This window comes from Cyprinus carpio, chromosome A11 (genome assembly GCF_018340385.1).
Source record: "Cyprinus carpio isolate SPL01 chromosome A11, ASM1834038v1, whole genome shotgun sequence".
In the NCBI taxonomy this organism is placed as follows: Eukaryota; Metazoa; Chordata; class Actinopteri; order Cypriniformes; family Cyprinidae; genus Cyprinus; species Cyprinus carpio.
In genome coordinates, this window is record NC_056582.1 from 15,097,955 (window position 1) to 15,117,479 (window position 19,525).

A 19,525-nucleotide genomic window follows, 5' to 3' on the forward strand; every position below is an offset into this window, starting at 1 on the left:
CACCCCTTTAAAGACAAGTCCTGCAGTAACTCAAAGTTTGTTTCAGCCATTACAGTCTATTTTTATAAAGTTGTTATATGCCACCCATAGCGCTTTAGGATTACCACTAGCTTTCCATATGATGTTTAACATCGTAATGGCTGCTGACATATGTGATATGGTTTTATCTGTGGATAAGCGATCATAATCTGGAATAACAGTGCCCTGTTTCCGAGAATCACATATCAGCCAACCTGAAACCAACACACCCAATCTGATAGCGACCATCACCATCACCATCACATCACACGGCCAAACACACCAGCAATCCCCTAGACAGAGCTGGAGCTGTTTGACAGAAATAGACTTGTTTTGTTATGGCCCTGTGAATCCCTTGAGGAAAGCAGCCATAATAAATGCAAGATTGCACATGGGAGACTCAAACCCCAATGTCAAACTCACCAACACATCAGTGCCCAGAGAGATCTTTCAGACCACATGACTGTCGGGATGTGTTCGACCCAACAGCGCAGGGACCATTAGTATCATGCCATCATTATGCTCTGTGACTTGTCCTTGTTTTCTAGTAGATGTGTGCTGTGCGACAGCAGCGAAGACAACTGTGTAACCCTAGGAAGAGGTCTGAAATATTCTTGATGAGTCATGAGGGGTTGGATGACTATACAAATGCACAGCTGTTACTAATGTCACAGAAGAACAGACGTATTGTGGGCTGGTTTTTGAGCTTGATCTGTAGGCACAAATATAGGAATAACCAGCATAGATTTTAAAGGGATAGTTCACCCCAAAATTAAATTTCGGTTATCAATTGTATGATTTAATTTCTTCCGTGCAACATTTCGAAAAATGTTTAAACTTTTGCCTATACAATGAAAGTCAAAGGGGTCCAAAACAAAACAAAAAAACAAAATAAAACAAAACATAATTTTTCTTTTGTGTTTCACAGAGGAAATAAAGGTATACAGGTTTGGAATTGCATTTGTAAATAATGACTGAATTTAAATTTTTGTGTGAAATATCCCATTAAGTGCCATAAATTAAAAAAAGACAATATAAATTATTTCAAGCTAACATATAGGGTTCACTGTTACTGATATTAATATTAATATGTATATTTTTATGTTATGACCAGTAACCTAAAACAACTATCATTTATTTTAAAATGTTACAAGTTAATTGATGCATCACAACATTATAATGTACAGTATGAAAACATTTTTATTATTATATCTCTATTTAAAAATATGGAAAATTAACAAGTAATATTAAACATCCGACATCAACTGATACAATAAACAAACAAAAAAATATCAACAGATGGGACCGATATATGAGGCATCCCAACTACAGTATATAATATATGAAAGCACAGCATATGTTTATGTTGAAAATATGGAATATGGTTCTGACCCACGTTCACATATTCAAAGTATGTGACTAAACTTAGAATCTACATCAGCAGATCCAAAGATAGTTTAGCTGACACTCATATGAGTGCAAAAACACCACCAGCTCTGATGAATATCGCAGAATTCATAACCACAAAGAATGATTATTGCTGCATTATCTGATTCCAAGCAGCTTAATGTTGCATAATCTTCCCCCAAACTAAAAAAATCCACCTCACAAGGATGCCACAGGAGCCAAAACATTCCCTGGATTGCACCAGAATACACCGGGGGCACAATAAAAGCAGGAAAAAACAAGCTGACATCAAGATACGAACAAACAAAATGAGTCTTGCTATACATAAATATAAAACAGTAGGAACCTCCAGCACAAGGATGTAATTTTTCCATTTACTCTTGCATTTAATTTCTTTAATGGTTGTCGGGAAGCCAGTCTATGTTAAATGTGTTTGCGTCAGTTGTTTCTGCTTCAATGTCACTATCCTAATGGATGAACATAATAAACAAGCTCTGAGATCAATGCAAGCTACCCTACAGATCACTGTGCTCCATCAGCAAAGTTAAGGAAAGAAATGTAAAGTCAAACTCTGGAGGTCATCAGAGATTTCAGATATCATCCGAAAGTTTTATTTGGTCAGTTTGGCTTAGTAAGCGAACAACCCAGTGTCCTCCAGCTAGTTTGCATCAGTCAGAATGACATCAGACTACGGAAGAGAGAGAGAGAGAGAGAGAGAGAGAGAGAGAGAGAGAGAGAGATAGCTGCATGCCTCAACAGCTGCTGCAGTCATCTTTGCCAGGCACCTGCGTGCTGCTCAGACACCCGCAAACAAACACACACATACACATACACACACAAAAACACACACGTACCTCTCACTCCATCCTGAGCCTGGCTAGCCACAAATAACATGCAAACAGCAGCGTCCGGAGGACTGCCCTCTAACTTAAGCTGCAGAGGATAAACTCACTTGCCCCTGAGCATGAAAAGCCTGCGTTGTTGCAGTGGCCGGAGCTCCTCTCACCTAGCGTGACGATGCACTCCACTGGGCCGTCTGCCTCCCTCCTTTCCCCCAGCCTCCTGTCCCTCGAACACCCTCTCGTTTTCTCTGTCTCTCCACATCACTTTCTCTCTATGCTCCTCTGAACCCCTCCCCCTGCACTCATCCCTCTCCTCCCTCCCTCGCCCTCTCTGTCTTTCTCCCCGGTGTGTTTTCTGTTGAAGGTGGCGTTTCGGTGCTCTTGCCCAGTGCAAAAGGGCTGTGTCCTGTTTCTTTGTTTTTAACCATGCTGCAAGGTCACAGGTTTTTTAGAAAATATTTTCTTTTATTTACAGCTTTGCCACAAAAGCAAATTGTCCTACTTTCATAGTATGTACTGAATTTGATGAAGAACATCTCATCCATGTATGACTTACATTCTGTAGGCATGCAGTTGTGTATAAACGCATTTCTGTAAATTTTTCATTCGCCATGTTGGCACTGACATTTGACCCTGTCTGTTCTTTTGACCTGCGATGTACTAACAATAACCACACAAATAATTATCTTCAGTTTTCAAGCCCAATTTAACCACAAAGAACCTTTTAGCACCTGTAAGGGGCCACTGATACAGAATGCATTTTTGATTCGAAAAATGCAGGCAGAAAAAAATGCAGGCCTTTCCTAAAAGCTGAACATTAACTGGAGCGCCACATTTTTCATGCGAGAGACGCTGCAAAAGATGAGTTTAACAGTCAAAAGTCCACATAGTGTGTTTAAATAGAAAACAATGAAAAAAAAAGTAGCACAATCAAAAAAAAAAAAAAAAAAAAAAAACCTTACTAACACGTTACCACCCGGATCAGTTCTCTGCCATTCTTGAATTTGTTTCTCAAATTTGCCCGTTTCTCAACTTCTGTTTAAATCTTAAAACGTGCTGTTGTTATGCTTATATTTTGTTTTGATACTGTCTTATTACATAATCTGAGCTAAATCCCACTAATGGCTATCTGCTGTTTATATGTGGATCATGGTGAATAAGTGTTGCTAACTTACTGTTGTGCCTTCAGACGGCAGCTGGCATGAAGCGGCATCAACCTCCTGTACACGTTCCTGAAAAGCAAACGTCTCAAGGCTGACCTTGGCTCACACCACCAAAAGATCCGAACCGCAGAGGCATCCGTACGAGTGCCAGGACCTCAAGTTTTGTGTATGTGCTAATCTAAGTGCAATACAATTGCTCTTTGACTGTATAGGAAGGATTTAACTTTAATGGGATTGCAAACTGAATCCGGCAGGTGGTGTCCATGATTAGCGCATGTTCGGCTTTTGCCTTTAAAAACGGCAGAGCCGTGCACAACAAACACAGAGGCTCAGTCATCTCTGGGGGCACAAAGCCCCCTCATGACCCAATTCACCAAATTTGTGACTAAAGTGGAGTGGCACTTGGCTACCACTGGAGCCAAAACAGTCCTCTGATAATTGCCTATTAAAGATTCGTGGAAAAGCAAAACCAATGACTGCTGCAAACTAGTATTAAGTAAGTAATCATTGGTGTGTCTGCTGAAACTGATCTAAGTGGACAGCTGCCAAACTCTGCTAGGGTCTTAGTTTCAAACGCAAACTGCTCACTCTCTGTGTAAATATATATATATATATATATATATATATATATATATATATATATATATATATATATATATATATATATATATATATATATATACACACAGTATATATAATAATAATAATAATAATAATTGATCCAATTATTTTTCAAAAACATAAAAAAATCAACAGAATTAGAATATATATTTAACATGATTACTCACCAAATTTAGTTTAAAAGTAATAATAATAATAATAATAACGGTCCAGAAATCAAAAGATTACTTCTTTGTAATGTATTGACAGCACTATTTTTTATCAAAATAAGAAAAATCTGCATTTAGTTTTGTGAACAGTTTTTTTGTGCCCGATATGCTGTTTTTAGTAAACAGTAAATATTTTCTAGAAAATATTTAAATCATTTCCTTTTACTAGCACAACTGCAATATAATACAAATAAATAAATGTCTAAATAAGTATATTATTAGAATGTTCACTGTCAGTCAGCATAACTAACTGCGTCTGTGATTTTATCGGATTAATGGAAAAAAAATGTTCTCATGGGGTAAAAGACTCTCCTGGGACAATTATACACAGGCACAAATAAGGAGCAGCTGGAGGGGAGTACAGGAACTCAAAAATGCTGGACCCTTCAATCCACAGACTGCTGTGCTCCTCCTATTTCTGTTTTATCTCTCACAACTGACCACTTGGGACTGCTGTGAGCATTGACTCAAACACCAGCCCAATCACGCATATCCATCAGCTAATGAAGCTGGAGGAACACACCGCCTGGCCATTAATATGTGTGCTGAGCTATAATACAGGATGATCATAATAGCCTGCATAGCCTGTTACATCAGCAGAAAAGGAAAAATGTTTTAAAGGAAAATTAATTAATTTTTATAGATCAATTTTCACTTTGGAATAACCAGGAGAACAGTTCACAATAACATCAGGAACAATTAATTAAAGAATACATGGTGAATTTTAATTTCACGTTGACCTCAACAAGGTGGAGAGCACAAAGGGCCAGTTCCTGGCCAGAGGTTTATGGCGTTGGGTTAGTAAAGGTTTAGACAGATAGAGGGAACACTAACGAGTGTAAAGAGGCTAGTCACCGAGGACCTTAATCTGCTGAAAGCTGGACAGATTATGACATCATCACAAATGTCCAATCCGTTGCCTGAATCCTACTGATTCAGAACACAGTACAAAACACATACAGTTATTTACTCGCAAATTAATATTTTTGGTCGCAAATGCAAGCATTTTAGTTACAGTCTGGACCCCTATAGAGCTTGCAGAAACAACACAAATACGCCTAAGGTCTGTGTTTTCTTTGAGCACGAAACTCAAAGAACATTAAACTGTATGCTACTGGCTCCCTCAGTTAAGATGAATGTTCAGGGAGAACCTTGAGGCAATGCCGCACTTGCTTGCTCAAAAATACAGGGCTACACATAGACCTCTTGGCTTTTTCAAACATATGGTCCTAAACTAGCTAGCCCCTACAGAATAACTCAATTTTATGATAATCAGCAACCTTACTTTTTTGTATTCTTCTCATAAATGGCTCATAGAATATTTAAGCCAAACCCGCAACCTTTTTAAAAACTGTATTTCATTTTATTTTATTTCAAATTTTGGCAACAGGGTTGTAAAAATGCTAATACGAACATAAAAAATGCTATATAAAATTGAAAAAATAAACAATATATGTAATATTTATGCCAAACCTGCAACCTTTTTATTTAATTTTATTTTAAATGTTGGTAATGGTTGTAAATTTGCAAAAATGAATATAGAAAATGCTATATATAAAATGAACAGAAAATAATTGACTCATATTATTATTTAATTTGACCTTCTGAGGTTGATGATCAACATTTTTAAGCAAAACAAAACAAAAATGGAAATTTTCTTATTCAGTAGGCTACATGACCAACAATTATGTATATTATTGAGCGTATGCAATTCATGACAATATATATATATATATATCTACTGATGATCATGGATAAATAAATGAAACTTGAACTTATGGTTCAGTGCATTAAAAAGTATATTTAATTTCCTTGGAAAGGAAAGATGGTGTGTGAGAGGTTGGACCGCCTAATCCTGTGTTTTAGCCTGTCAGATGTCACGACCCCGGTGTGAACGGGAGGAGGGTAACGGTATTTGTGTTTTGATGAGCAATGCTTAGTTTGTGACCTCACTTACTCGAAGGTCAGGAGGAGTTGTGTGAGAGCGTCTGTGAGTGAGTCACGGATGGCCAAGCAGCCATAGATGGAGAGTTTTGGTATTCCTCAGCACCTGTTTGGCACCCAACTGCAGACGCAGGCAAGTGAACAGACATAACAATCCATTCTAGCAATACTGAGCTCACAAAGCTACTCTGGAAATATGCAGTGGAGAGGGAATTGACATCATTGACCTGTCACATTTTATTACCAGAATGCCACACTCACTTCCATATCAGCCTGTAGGGGGAGCCATCGTACAATCTACATGTCTGATGATGACAATGGGAAAGCTATCACATCATTATTCTCTGTATTTAGAGAATCTATGGAAAGACAGAAATCATTTCTGAAACTGAAAATCATTACTGACTGGACGGTCGCTAATGAACATATGCAAATCCACTGGAGATTATAATTAATAAAACTTTAAACAACTAATTTGGAACAAGACAGTCCCGTCATGATTCTATTCCCTAGGTCTGCACAGGGAGATTTTTAAAAAGAAGCTGTAATGTATATGAACTTCACAGATGTGTGACATTATCCCTGCAGCCATTTAACACAAGCTAGGAGAGCCTATACTCGACTGTGATTGGCTGAGAGCACTCAGGGGATCTCATTACAGCATGGTAGTGCAACTCTTCACTGACAGCCTCTGACGGCAGTTTGATCACTGGCTCAAAGAGCGTCAGCATGGACGACCACGACTCCAGTATTCTTTTTCAACCGAAGTGTCATAGTTCTTCATATTCTATACTGTTTTATATGCAGAAACTACTAGTAAGGTAACGGATACAGCTATTGTGATGAGCTGTTCTGATTGAAATCGGCATTTCAGTGATGAACATCCCTAAACATCAGTATTACACTTTGACTGGTAATCCTTCACCGGATATTAATGATAACTCAAATCTTGCAGGGTGCTGTTACTTTCAGCGCAATCGGATTTATGATTTTCATCTGCTGGACGATAAACTTACACTAAAGAAGGGGCCCCAGTACCATATCAAAGATACTTGGAGTAATTCTTTATAATTTAAAGTCTGATATTTTTTTTATAATACTTAGAAAAATCTATATTTGGAAACTATTGTACCTTCAGAGAAAATATGCAAAAAATTGCAAACAATATGCAAAAAAATTAAACTATCATGCTTTTATGGTTTTACTGACTACAAATATATATATATATATTTATATATATATTATATATTATTACATTTATAATCCTTGAAGAATTTCAGTTTTTTAGTTTGTTCATACAGGAATAATATATTTTATTATTATTAATATTAATATTTAATTAATTTTCCTTTTTTGTTTATACAGGAACCATTTAATTAAATTTTTTACAGGAATTTAGATTATATATATACAGGAATCATATATATATATATATATATATATATATATATATATATATATATATATATATATATATGAATACATTCATACTATTTAAAACAGTTATAATAAATTATTATTAAATAATAATACATAAATAAAATTATAATAAATAATTTATTATCATTTCTATATTCATTTATAAATTACATGTTGATTTAAAAAAATAGATAGACAGACAGACAGAGACAGATAGATAAATAGACAGACAGATAGATAGGTAGACCGATATACTGTATATATACAACTAAACAAAATTAGTTTTTGTTAGTATGAACAAACAAATTTCTGCAAATGATTCTGGAAATTTCAGCAATGCCAGGCCCAACACAGAAAGCCTGTGGAGTGATGTCATGGTAATGACATTCCAGTGAGAGAGGCTGGGGTGCCGTTTGAGGGTCCCGGCTGATTTACGTACATGCTTTCTGTGAAATATGGTCGGAAAAAAAGAAGCACTGTACGCATAAAACACATACTGTAAACACACAAGACAGATAGACACTCGCATAAATGAAGAACACTCCTAAAAAAAAATGGCATCAGAAGGCCGGTCTATTATCACAGAGCAGAAAGAGTCTGTGACTGTGTGCAGAATGAGGAGCTTTGTAAGCCAGACAGATATATAAAGCTCTATAATTCAAACAGAACGAAACTTGGTAAACAAAGCCTTTACCTCAACTTTAGCTACAGGCTACGGCCTGGAGAAGATCCAATGTCTGCAACTATATAGAGTGTGTGTGTGTGTGTTTACAGCATGCCATGCAGTGAGAACCGGATTTAATGATTGTTTACAGGCCACATTGACGTGTGTTCCACATATACACAGATGTCAGTGCAGTAACTGCCTCTTCACTGTGTGTTCACATGCCACGACAGATTTAAAGGGAAGCCAGGACTTGTGTGCATCCTGCTGAGATGCTTGCCATAGTGGAATGGGGGAAGGGTGACGTCTGTATGTCAGGATACACTCTGATGCCATATGGAGACGATGCCCAAGGACTGAGTGTGCTTTTATTTAACAAAAGTCTTTGTGCACATTTAAAGGGATAGTTGTTCATCCAAAAATGAAAATTCTGCTGTCAATCAAAGTTATTTTTAACTAAGGAACTAAGGTTCATCATGTTCAAGGGCTGTGAAGCTCCAAAAAGGACCAAAAATATTACAAAAGAACCATAAAAATAGTCTGTAAAATAGTCTTTGCTATATTACAAAGTCTTTTAAGATGTATCTATTGAATATTGCCTTACATTTTGGTGTGCTTTTTACACAGATCTACTGTAGAGCTTCAAAAACTATAATGAATAAGTCATATGAACTAGCTTTATGATACTTTCATGGTGCTATTTTGGTGTTCTTTCTCCTTTTTGGAGATTGACAGCTCATGGTCAAAATAAACTATAAATAATGTGAACTCCTCCTTTGGTGCTCCACAGAAAAAAACAAAAAAAAACAAAAAAAAACATACAGGTTTAAAACAACACAAGGGCAAGGATATTTATATATATTATGCACCAGTGATAAAAGTTACAGATTTTGCCTCATCATTTCAGAACACCACTGCACACCGCTGAAAAAAATTGTGACTGATGGTGTCTAGGAGCAAAGAATTTGGCAAAAAACACCTCTGGGACTCTTACACCCACTGATATCTCCCTACGCCTGCCTTATCCATTACCAACCATTATCACTCCACATGAATGAATAATCTGCAATGAATTTCTAATGTCCCATTTCTGTGTGACAGTATCACACCATTTATCATTCACAGTGTCTAGTGAAGCTGGCATGGACTGCTATATGGAAATGGTCTGAGTTAAATGGACAAGCAGAGGACGAATGGGCCAGTAAACAATGCATGAGCACACATCCACCTGGAGCCTGACATCCCCCTCTTTCCTCTGTCGGCCCATTAAAAACAGCTCAGAAGCACAAACTGCTTTGCATTATGGACAAAAAATTGACAGATTGACAGAGGACCACTTATTGGGAAAAAGCTCCCATTTTATTACCAGAATCAGCAGAAGATCACCACCTGCCTACTTTCAGCAAACCCTGTTTAAAATAAATCAATAATTCCAATTGACCTCAAAAACAGATTTTTACTTTATTGTACTTTTTTTGTTTTGTTATGGCTGATAACCAATAAACCCATTATTACAATTATGTCGTATTTTGTCTAAATAAATTATAAATAAATGATCACAAAATATATTTAAAAAAACTTGAAATAACAGAAAATTGTAAATTTTAAAATTCTATAGTACTTTGTGTAAATAAATTAGAAATCAACAACAACAAAAATATATACATATAAATATATAAATATAAATATATATTTAAAACAAAAACATATATAAAATATAAATATGGCTGATAATAATCTATTATAGAATTTTTGTTAAAAAAACTACGATCAATCATTTTAAAAGGGAATATAGGCAGCACATCATTATTATGTGCAGTATTAAAAACAGATATTAATTTTGAGATTTGCTAAAGTTACAGAAGTTTTAAAGATGAACTTTAAGTAAGAATTGGATTATGGAGAAGGTAATCTAAATGCAAAAAATGAGCAGTCAAATTTCCAACATTGACTAACACCGATAAATTAAACAATTTCTAATGTCAACAGATCACGGATATGGTAGCAATATACTGTGCATCCCTTATCTGATCTTCTCAAAATGACCAAATATATATCCAGACTTCACTGCAAAACTCTGAACAACCAATATCAAAACCCAGACCTCTAGAAAAATGTCAAAAAGAGCTCAATTATTCCCCAGCACCTCCAGCGAGATCTTTATATAGACCTTCTCGGTCTGCAGAGTGAAGCAGCCTGGATTACAAAGAGAGAGCAGCTGGAAGCGGAAGGGTAATGAGTGACAAGCATGCATCAGCAAAAAGACAGAGCTCCCTAATTACGGCTTACACCTCCAGCTCTGGCTCTGCTTAAACACAGGAGTGGATGGAAGCAGGCATTGAAAGAATGTGAGGTACGACTCAATGCATGCTCCCTAGATATTACTTTATCTTAGATGTTTTGAGTGGCAGTTGAAAAGCATCTCCCGAAATGAATAATTTTCATCCGACCCAAAAAAAAGCAAAGATTGTACACTTTGTTCCAGAGTCTTTCATCATCATTTTTTCATTCGTTACATCTGAAGAGGGCGAGAGAAAAACGAACAGACCGTCTTGGCTGAGGCTACGCATCATTTTAGTTTCCGCTGAAGGGATTTCCTTTTTTCTCTCTCTGTCTCTTTCTTTCCAGTAGATTAAAATCCTCTCCTTCCAGTCTCTCATGCATAATTATGTTCATCACAAAGGATGAGCCTTTTAAACGGGCAGGAATTGCAGATGAGGCTGGAATGATTGGTTGCCTGCATGAGGTAATTCATCTGGAGTTTCTCTCATGTTAGTCCTGCATCATTTGCTATTCCGCTCCTGAATAGGAAAAGCTAAAAGGCACTAAATGCTTAAATTCAGGGGTGTGAAGTAACAAATTACAAATACTTACGTTACTGTAATTTTTTCAAGTAGTTAAAAATTGTGTGTGTGTGTGTGTGTGTGTAAGATTATGTTAGATATGAGATAATGAAAACAATGAATTGTTTCATGTTAAAAGAGTCCTCGCCATTAACTTAAAAATATACAATAAATCAGGCCAGTGTGAAATGAAAATGAACAACAGCAAGTCTCGAAAATTTTAACTCACTTGACATGAATTGCTTTAGAGCAGAAAATCAATATAGTGCTCAAAAGCAGCATGAAACAGGACCTTTCCACGAGGTGAGACAATATAATTGTCAAACATTTTGGTCTTGGCACATCTATCTTTGAAGAGGAAGAATAGCCAAAGCATTTCTCCCCTGTTCTCTAATATCATTCAAACAGTCCACGTCTATTTCTCCAGACCCCGCAATAAAAGTGCGCTAAATTTATCTGGCTTCAAGAGTGGCTTTCAAAAGAGCCATGCACAAGAGTAAAAGAGCTTCAGAAAAGCTCTCACCGACTTCAGAGGAGAGAGAGTTAACTGTGATAAACAAATTTACTTTATGTGTAAAAAGAAGTGAACATGACCTCCTGCCAAACTGTTTCATATCTAATAACAGACCTTTAGCACATAAATCAAATTCCCAAATGTTATGGGCATCAAGACAATGATTAATTGCTTGAGGGTGTGTAAATGATGACAGAACATTAATTTTTGGGCGTATATCTCTTTAACTGTGTACTTTTAGGATTTTCAGCTTGTCAAAGTCTTTCCACCCTGTCATTTGAACTCTACAGATATCATTTAACTATTCTCACAAACAGAACTTGTGGTACATCTGTGGACAAAAAGACTGGAAACGGTTTCATGTTTGGGTTGAGAGTAAAACAGCCAAATATTTCCTACCACGTCACTCAGTCTGATCTTTCTTCCACTGTAAAATGGGGAAAAGTCTGTCTCATCTTTCCTCTCTAAAAGCTTCCTCTTTAGCGGCTATTGCGCCGCCCCTAGCTGTTTTACAGGGGTAATGATGTTTATATGAGTTACATAAAGGCATGCAGGCGTGCAAAGCTCTGTCAGTGCAGCAGAAATCCACCGATGCGTTCGCCGTCTCCTATGAAAAAGTAACTTTTGAAGAGTGCTTCATATTGAGCTTTTTTGAAATGCTATAAACAAAATAGAAAAAAACTCCCATTGAAATGTCATTGAGAGTTTCCCGTGGTGAAAATAACAATCTTTCCAATAACACGCAGGGGAGACAGTGGTCCTTGAAAATGATATAGTGAGATACAAAAGTGGTCTGAAAGGGAAAAACAGCTATCGTGGCAAACATGGGCTGAGACCAAGTAAAGATCTTTGCAGCTCTGCATCATTAATTGTACAATTCAATATCTAAGAGTTGCTGTGGAGCAAAAAATATTAAAGAGAGGAGTGTGTGATAAACTAGATGACCATTTTCAGATCTAAAATAGTGGCTGGAGGGGTCATTTGGGGAGGTGTTTGTGTGCATAAGGATCAAAGGGTCAGGCAACATTAAACAGGAGATGGACTGACCTATTAGCAACGAGGTCACGACCGCCATAAATTTTAGATGTGCAGCAGAGAAAGACAGCGCTGGGCAATGTGCTGTGAGATGCATAAAATACGGAGCCCCAGGTGGACGGGACAGGCCAATATCCAGTCATTACTCTGGCCTTGAGCTGACAGGCCACTGGCTAAACGTTAGATCATGAAAAGGCATTCAAGAGCTAAAGTCTCAGTAAGATTTACAAAATACTTCCTTGAAAGATTGCAAGGCTTTAACAGAACATAAAAAAGTACCATTTTCTTAACATAACACCATCAAGTCCATTAAAACTGTCTAATAAATGACAGTCATTTTAAAACAAGAGATATAACATACAATATGTTAAAAGATTCAGCATCCACAGAAAGGACTTTATGAGCTGAAAGGTAAGCTTCGGTACGATAAGACAGGATGGATTTCGTTTCAAATGCACTTGAAAGGTAGGGCGATTCACTTTGTATTGTTTAGGCAGAGCTGATATAATTTTAATGAGTACTCTTGAGCTCACTCAGATCGAATAACTAGGAGAGCAAGAAGTGGGAATCCTTTCAAAAATGGGCTGATAGGAAAACCATTCATTCAATTTAAAAATAAACCACATTAGAGATTCACAGAAATCATGAAGTGACCGTCTTATTGCACCATGACATAAAACAACAATCCCTCAAACCAACGAATGTGTCATTATACTGCTGAATGTAACCTAATTACTCAGTGCAAACCGCAACCCTTGCTCTGAAATATTAATAGAAGCTAATAAGAATATTGGCACTGTGTCAGAGGAAAACACGAACAGCGCCTTCATTCGTGTTGACATGTTTGTCAATGAGGAAAAAATATAAAATTTTGAATTTTTCAATATTGGAATATGAAATTCCAACTATAAACACCACTAGACATGCAAAAAAATGATCTTCTAAAAAGAAAAATACTTAAGTTTGATCATAGATAGATAGATCAAACAAACAAGCATTCAATTGACTCATATAGGCAAATGACTGGACAAGTACAAAAATACCGGAGAGCTTCTTTTGTAAAATCTCCACACATTGCGGTGCAGTTTTCCATCCAGCCGATAGACCGTGAATCAGACAAAATTGCTTACTCACCCTCTGAAAGTTCAGTGATCTGTCTAGAGAAGTGCTGCTGTCTTTTTCCTGCTCTTTGCCCACTTGAACAGTCAAACGATTCTGAAAAATTCCAGCGTCTCCTCTGAATATAGAACTCAAACTGATGTTGAATTGATGCAGGTTTCTTCTTCTTGCTGTAAGAAAAGTGTAAAAAAACAGTGACGTCCAGTCCGTGAGCAACTTTCTGAAGTCTGTTTATGGTTCCTCAAGTCCAAAAAAGCCTGACTGCAGGCACAGAGAGCGAAAAAGCCTGGAAATTCCTTTACAAAACACAGGCTCCAGCAAACAGGTCGGCCCCGAGAGCCCCCTCCAAAGGTTCGGAAAATATTTGCAAACGTTTTGTGACGCACCGGAGGCAAACTCACGGATGCAGACAGCCAGTCAGACAACCCATAGGAAACACTGCATAACTGGGAGATTCATAAAGTTTTCCAATAAGAGTAAGACACAAGGAAAGAACAACTACCTTTCCATTTCTACATGGTGTTTGAGAAGGAAAGACAGCTCGCAGGACAGGAGAAGATGGGCACCTTCAAACGCAAATGCAAGCCGCACAAAGTAAATTAATAATAACCTGTGCTTCCATTGCGTGCTAGTTTAAACCACTGGATCAGGTTGCCTGACATCTACAGTTTCACAAGTCCTTTATTTTAAAAGAGCCTAAAAATATTTAAGGTACAAGGACTTCCAAAAAGCAATTTCCTTCAGCCTTGATAAAACACCACAGGGGGTTTAGCAAATGATAGATTCCTTTTAAATCAGAAATCATTCCAGATAAAAAAAAAAAAAAAAGACGTAACATTCCTGGAAGAAGGCCCTTGTCCTGGGTTTGTGGCTTGAAGGCCGATGAGAAGACAATTTTGCCTTGTGAAATGAGATATAGAGAGTGAGCTCATACTAAAAATGACAGCAGAAAAGCAGCAGTGAACAGTCCGAAAATGAAACGGAGGAGAATCTGAGAACTCTGCCATGAGACACCCGATGACGAGTCTGAAAAGTGGAGCTCATGGATCTCTGGCTTACAGGAACTCTATAATCAAAATTTCCCCAGAACACTGACATGCTGTCTTCATTCGTTTCACTGCCAAATACGTCCTCCTTTGGGACAGAGTGTTTCATTGGTGTTCTATAATAAAAAATCAGCTCTTCAATCTCATTCAGGCTTGAGCTTTTTAAACATCCTACATTGTGAGAACATTCAGATTGACAAACACTTGATTTCAATCAATTTAATTTGATTTAATACAAAGTTTGTGAAATGAATGACTCTTATGAGCCTTTTCTTTTAATTAACAATTCAAAAGAATGTACTGGTCTGAATCTGTCTGAAACATCACTCAGTACAATTTATCGCATTTAAAGAGAGAGAATTACTTTTATATGTCAGTAAAATTGACTGAAATATAGTGAAATGAATCAGAATCAGTTAAAAATGAATCAGTATTGGTATTCACAATGAGACAAGTCTAAATATGGACAAGTCTAAATGTTTTCAATCTGATTCAAAGTCAGTTTTGATTACTTGTGGACTTTAAAGCAAATTCTGTGACCTAAGACATAACTTTTATAAGACATAGGAAACTGTTCATTAACAGCTCATAAGAGATATTTGCTTCAGGAATCTTGCTATACTGCATGTTTTTGATTCACTAAACAGAACTGGCTCATAAGAATTTAGAGATTATAACAAAATAGCGACTTAAATTTTAGTCTGGTTGGGACTACATGAGCTGGTTGGGAACACATGTTGACAGGAGTTTCATCTTCATGCAAGCTATTTCCTGAAATATGCAGTATGCTCCCCAGAACCACAGGAGACGATGTTGGGAAGAACACCAAGAGCAACAACAAGAAGACAACTGTGAGAGAGTGCTATATGTCTATGGATATAGAGGAAATGGAAAATCTGAATGTGTGTGTCTATGGAGGAGGGGACAAAAACGCCTTTACCCTTCCACTACTAAACAACTATACAGCAAAGAATGATTCAGAAGATTCAGCTCCAAAACAGAGTTGAGTCTGTGGCTCACCAAATGCTAGGGAGCAAATTACAGAGCCCTTGAAAACTGCTTGGCTACTTTGGTGAACGAAGTGGCCTGACTCAGAGCCTCTAGTCACTAATTTTAGCCAAGCTGGGTGGAAGTACACAGGCTAGTTGAGCTATTAATGAAATGACTGTACTAATCGAAACAAAATAATAGAATAAAATAGCATTTGATTTCAATGATAAAGAACTAATGAAGCCATTAAAGTCCACAAGCTGTACTTTATGTGATGACTGGAAGCATGTGTTTAATTTGCATTCTAATACACATTCTTGGTGAGTAGTGTACTTCCATTACATTTCTCATTAGAAGAAAACACTATTAAAGTTTACTGTAATGACAAAACACATGTGGAAATAATAACTTGGGTTTTTCACACACAAAAAAAAAAAAAAAACATGAGTATATATAAAATAATGTGACCATATCTCAGCTTAACCTCATTTTTCTATAACAGTGCCAAACCATCACGTGTGAATGGACAGAACAGGTGTTTTGCTAGAGTAGAACCACAAAAATGTATTTTCGCCTGATTTAAAAATCTCCTACCTTATCGTCCGCACTGAAATGCAGTATTTCCACATCAGATTCAACATGAGGGCATTTCCTGCCTGGCTGCTTGATGAGGGTCTTCAAAACACAAGGTGGTGTAGATCCAACAAGGAGGACAAGAAAATACAGTGGAGCTCAGCATGTGCTGCTTGACTCAACTCAACTCCAATCATCCAGACTAGCCGCTCCTTCCTCTTTCCCTTCTCTCAACCACAAACGGAGTGCTACGGTTGAAGTGCTTACGAGTGTGGGAAAAAAAAATAAAAAAATCACTAATTCATCCCCCCCTCAGTTCAAGTTACAGCAGTTGTTGCTGCTACTGAAGTAAAGGCGACTTTAGCTTTGTTTATGCAGCCATACCCAAACGTTCCCCTCTGGGAGAAGTCGTCTACCAGCAATCAGAGGTTCCCATGCTAGCCGAGGAATGCTATGTCTGTACATCAGACACACATCCGGATGTACTCGTTTTCCTCAGCCGCTTGCAGTGTGTCTCATTTGGTTCGGAGGTTGTTAAATCCCGATATGTGTCAAAAGAGAAAGGCAGGCCTGCACGGCCAACAATTATTCCAAGTGTGACGTGTTTCAAGAAGGATACCAGGGAGGGTCTGACCAGTATTTATACTCTCAAATATAGCTTGTGGATGTAGTTAATTAGTTCTTAAAAACATCAAATGAGTGTCGTAATGGAATTTGACTGTAAAAAGGGCTGATGCTGTTGAGCTGAGTGAGTCCAGATTTGTCCTGGAGAACAGTGTTGCGGGAGGGTATGAGATCATAATCAAAGCCTGTCATTGGAGTAAAGGCTTGGCAGGCTCCATGGAAATTGATTACTCTCAAAAACTGTAACTTAAAGCCTTACACACCAACACTGGAATACACATGGGAAAACATGTGAGGAAAAGCCATGAAGAGGAAAAACTGGATTGGAGCCAGTGAAAGAACTGTGCAGAAACAGAGAAATCAATCTAGTCAGGAAAGTTTTAAAATGAACTTTTGGTTGGCTTAAAGTTCTGCAACTACAGATGAGTGAAATATATACAGTGAGATCGATTTCAGATGATAACTTTTTTTTGTTCGCTTGGCTCTGTTCACCTCCTTTTTGTGTTTGAAATGATTCCACAACCTTTGGGTTAAACTGCCGACTGTCCACTGTAATTTAAAGGGAGGGTGAATGTTTTATACAACAGTGTTTACTTTGTGAAGACAACTCAAAATGTACACTACTGTTCAAAATTTAAGCTTATTATCAATGTTGAAAACCGCTTAATATTTTTGTGGAAATGGAATACTTTTTTTCAGAATTCTTTGATGAACAGAAAGTTCAAATGAATGTATTTGAAACAGAAATCTGTTGTGATATTATAAATGTATTTACTTTCACTTTTGATCAGTTGAATGGATCCTTGCTGAATAAAAGTATATTCAGTTTTGATTATACAAGGCCTTTGAGGCAAATCCTAAGACCAAAGTCATAATTGCACCACATTTATAGGAAATATACAATAAAATATGTGAGCCTGGACCATAAAACCAGTCATAAGGGTCTATTTTTCCGAAATTGAGATTTATACATTATCTGTATATCTTCATGGAACATGATCTTTACTTAATATCCTAATGATTTTTGGCATAAAAGAAAAATCAATCATTTTGACCCATACAATGTATTTTCAGCAACTACAACAAAAAAAACCCATTTACTAAATAACCAAACTCACATCCACAGTCACATATTATAAAAGCGAAATTCACAAATGAAAAATTTTAGTCTGCTTGCTTTCCATGTCAATTTGCCTGACATTTCAGAAGCTGCTGAAAACAGAAACCCTTTTCAAAAGGATAGTAATAATTGCCTTTCTAAAGCAGCCATGTTTTGTTGTTTCTGTTACTGACATCAGAATACTTCCCTAAAGACTGCCACATCCTCCAAAAAAACATCCTCCCTTTCTCTAATTACTGTCCAACACATTCACACACATATGTCTGGACAGAAAGAAATACACAGACACACTGCCACACATAGACATGTGCTTTTTTTGTGTGTGTGTTTTTTTTTCCTCTCCCTGTAGCCTCCAGCTTCTTGGCAGCGAAAGACTGAACAAAATGCAATTTGGGCAGGAGCATTGCAATTCAAGGCACAGAGCACACAAACACAAACAAATCAGCTTTAAGTCCATCATAAAGTGGAGGGCCGCTGTATCGCTGCTAAAGATGACAGTTTAATACTGGCTAATAATCTCGACGGAATTGCGGAACACATTATAAGGATGAATTTATGACTACGGCTTTATTTATTACATGGATGTGCAAGTTTAATATCTCACTGTGTGGTCTCCATCTGACACAATAAAACAATTAAAAGACAAATCAATATTTATTTGGTAAGTTGTCTCGTAATATGCAGGATAATGTACAGTTAGACTGTTATTAATGCAATGAAACTACTTTAAGATGATACTGTACATAACCTCTTTCATATTAGCCTTACCTGAGACTTCGATATGTCATTTCAAGGCATTCATCATCATCATAATCCAAAACACTGGGGCAGACTAAAGGACTGCTTACACAATGTCCAAATCAACTAAACACCAGAGCGTAAAAAAAAAATCCTCTGAAAATAATTTGAAAGCTGATTTGAATTAATAATCAATAATCTGAAGAAAACAACAACAACAACAAAAAATATCCAAGTCTACGAATGAATAAAAATAAATAAAATATTTTAAAATAATTTATAATACATTTTAATAAACGTGTGCATTAGTCAACTGCTTTACATACTCGTACTTACTTCAATATATACATTTTTATCAGTATTTCTTTCCACTGGAAATCAAACCCATGACCTTGGCACTGCTAGCATCATTTTCCGCCGATTAAGCAATGGGAACATACAGTTCACTCCTATTTAGACAAATGAAATAAATGAGCAAGAATGAACAGAAAAGAAGCCCTGTCTCTGCTTCACCACAATTACAAGCAAAATCTCCATAAAAGGTGAGTCTGTTTTCAAAAATGACCACAGGGGAAAAAGCAACTGTAACTCTTGCTCTTTTTTTTCCCAGCATCCAGATTCCAAAAAACATTCCAG

The 19,525-nt window shown here is 36.9% G+C and overlaps 1 protein-coding gene across 8 annotated transcripts in view; it reads right to left on the reverse strand.

The window, feature by feature from the left end:
• The window catches only part of LOC109059922 (IQ motif and SEC7 domain-containing protein 1-like), a 170,940-nt gene that overhangs the window by 39,724 nt on the left and 111,691 nt on the right, over positions 1–19,525 (reverse strand). Inside the window, exon 1 of one of the 8 annotated variants that reach the window (XM_042766475.1) lies at positions 13,814–15,179. The exons of 5 other annotated variants lie outside the window; for them this stretch is intronic. Coding sequence is in view for 2 of the 3 variants with exons in the window: in XM_042766467.1 (XP_042622401.1) it covers positions 2,432–2,529 (98 nt within the window). In the remaining variant the exon portion in view is untranslated. Of the gene's footprint in view, positions 1–441; positions 825–2,431; positions 2,545–13,813; positions 15,180–19,525 lie in introns of those variants that run through there. 2 more of the 8 variants (XM_042766467.1, XM_042766470.1) reach the window with 2 other exon arrangements.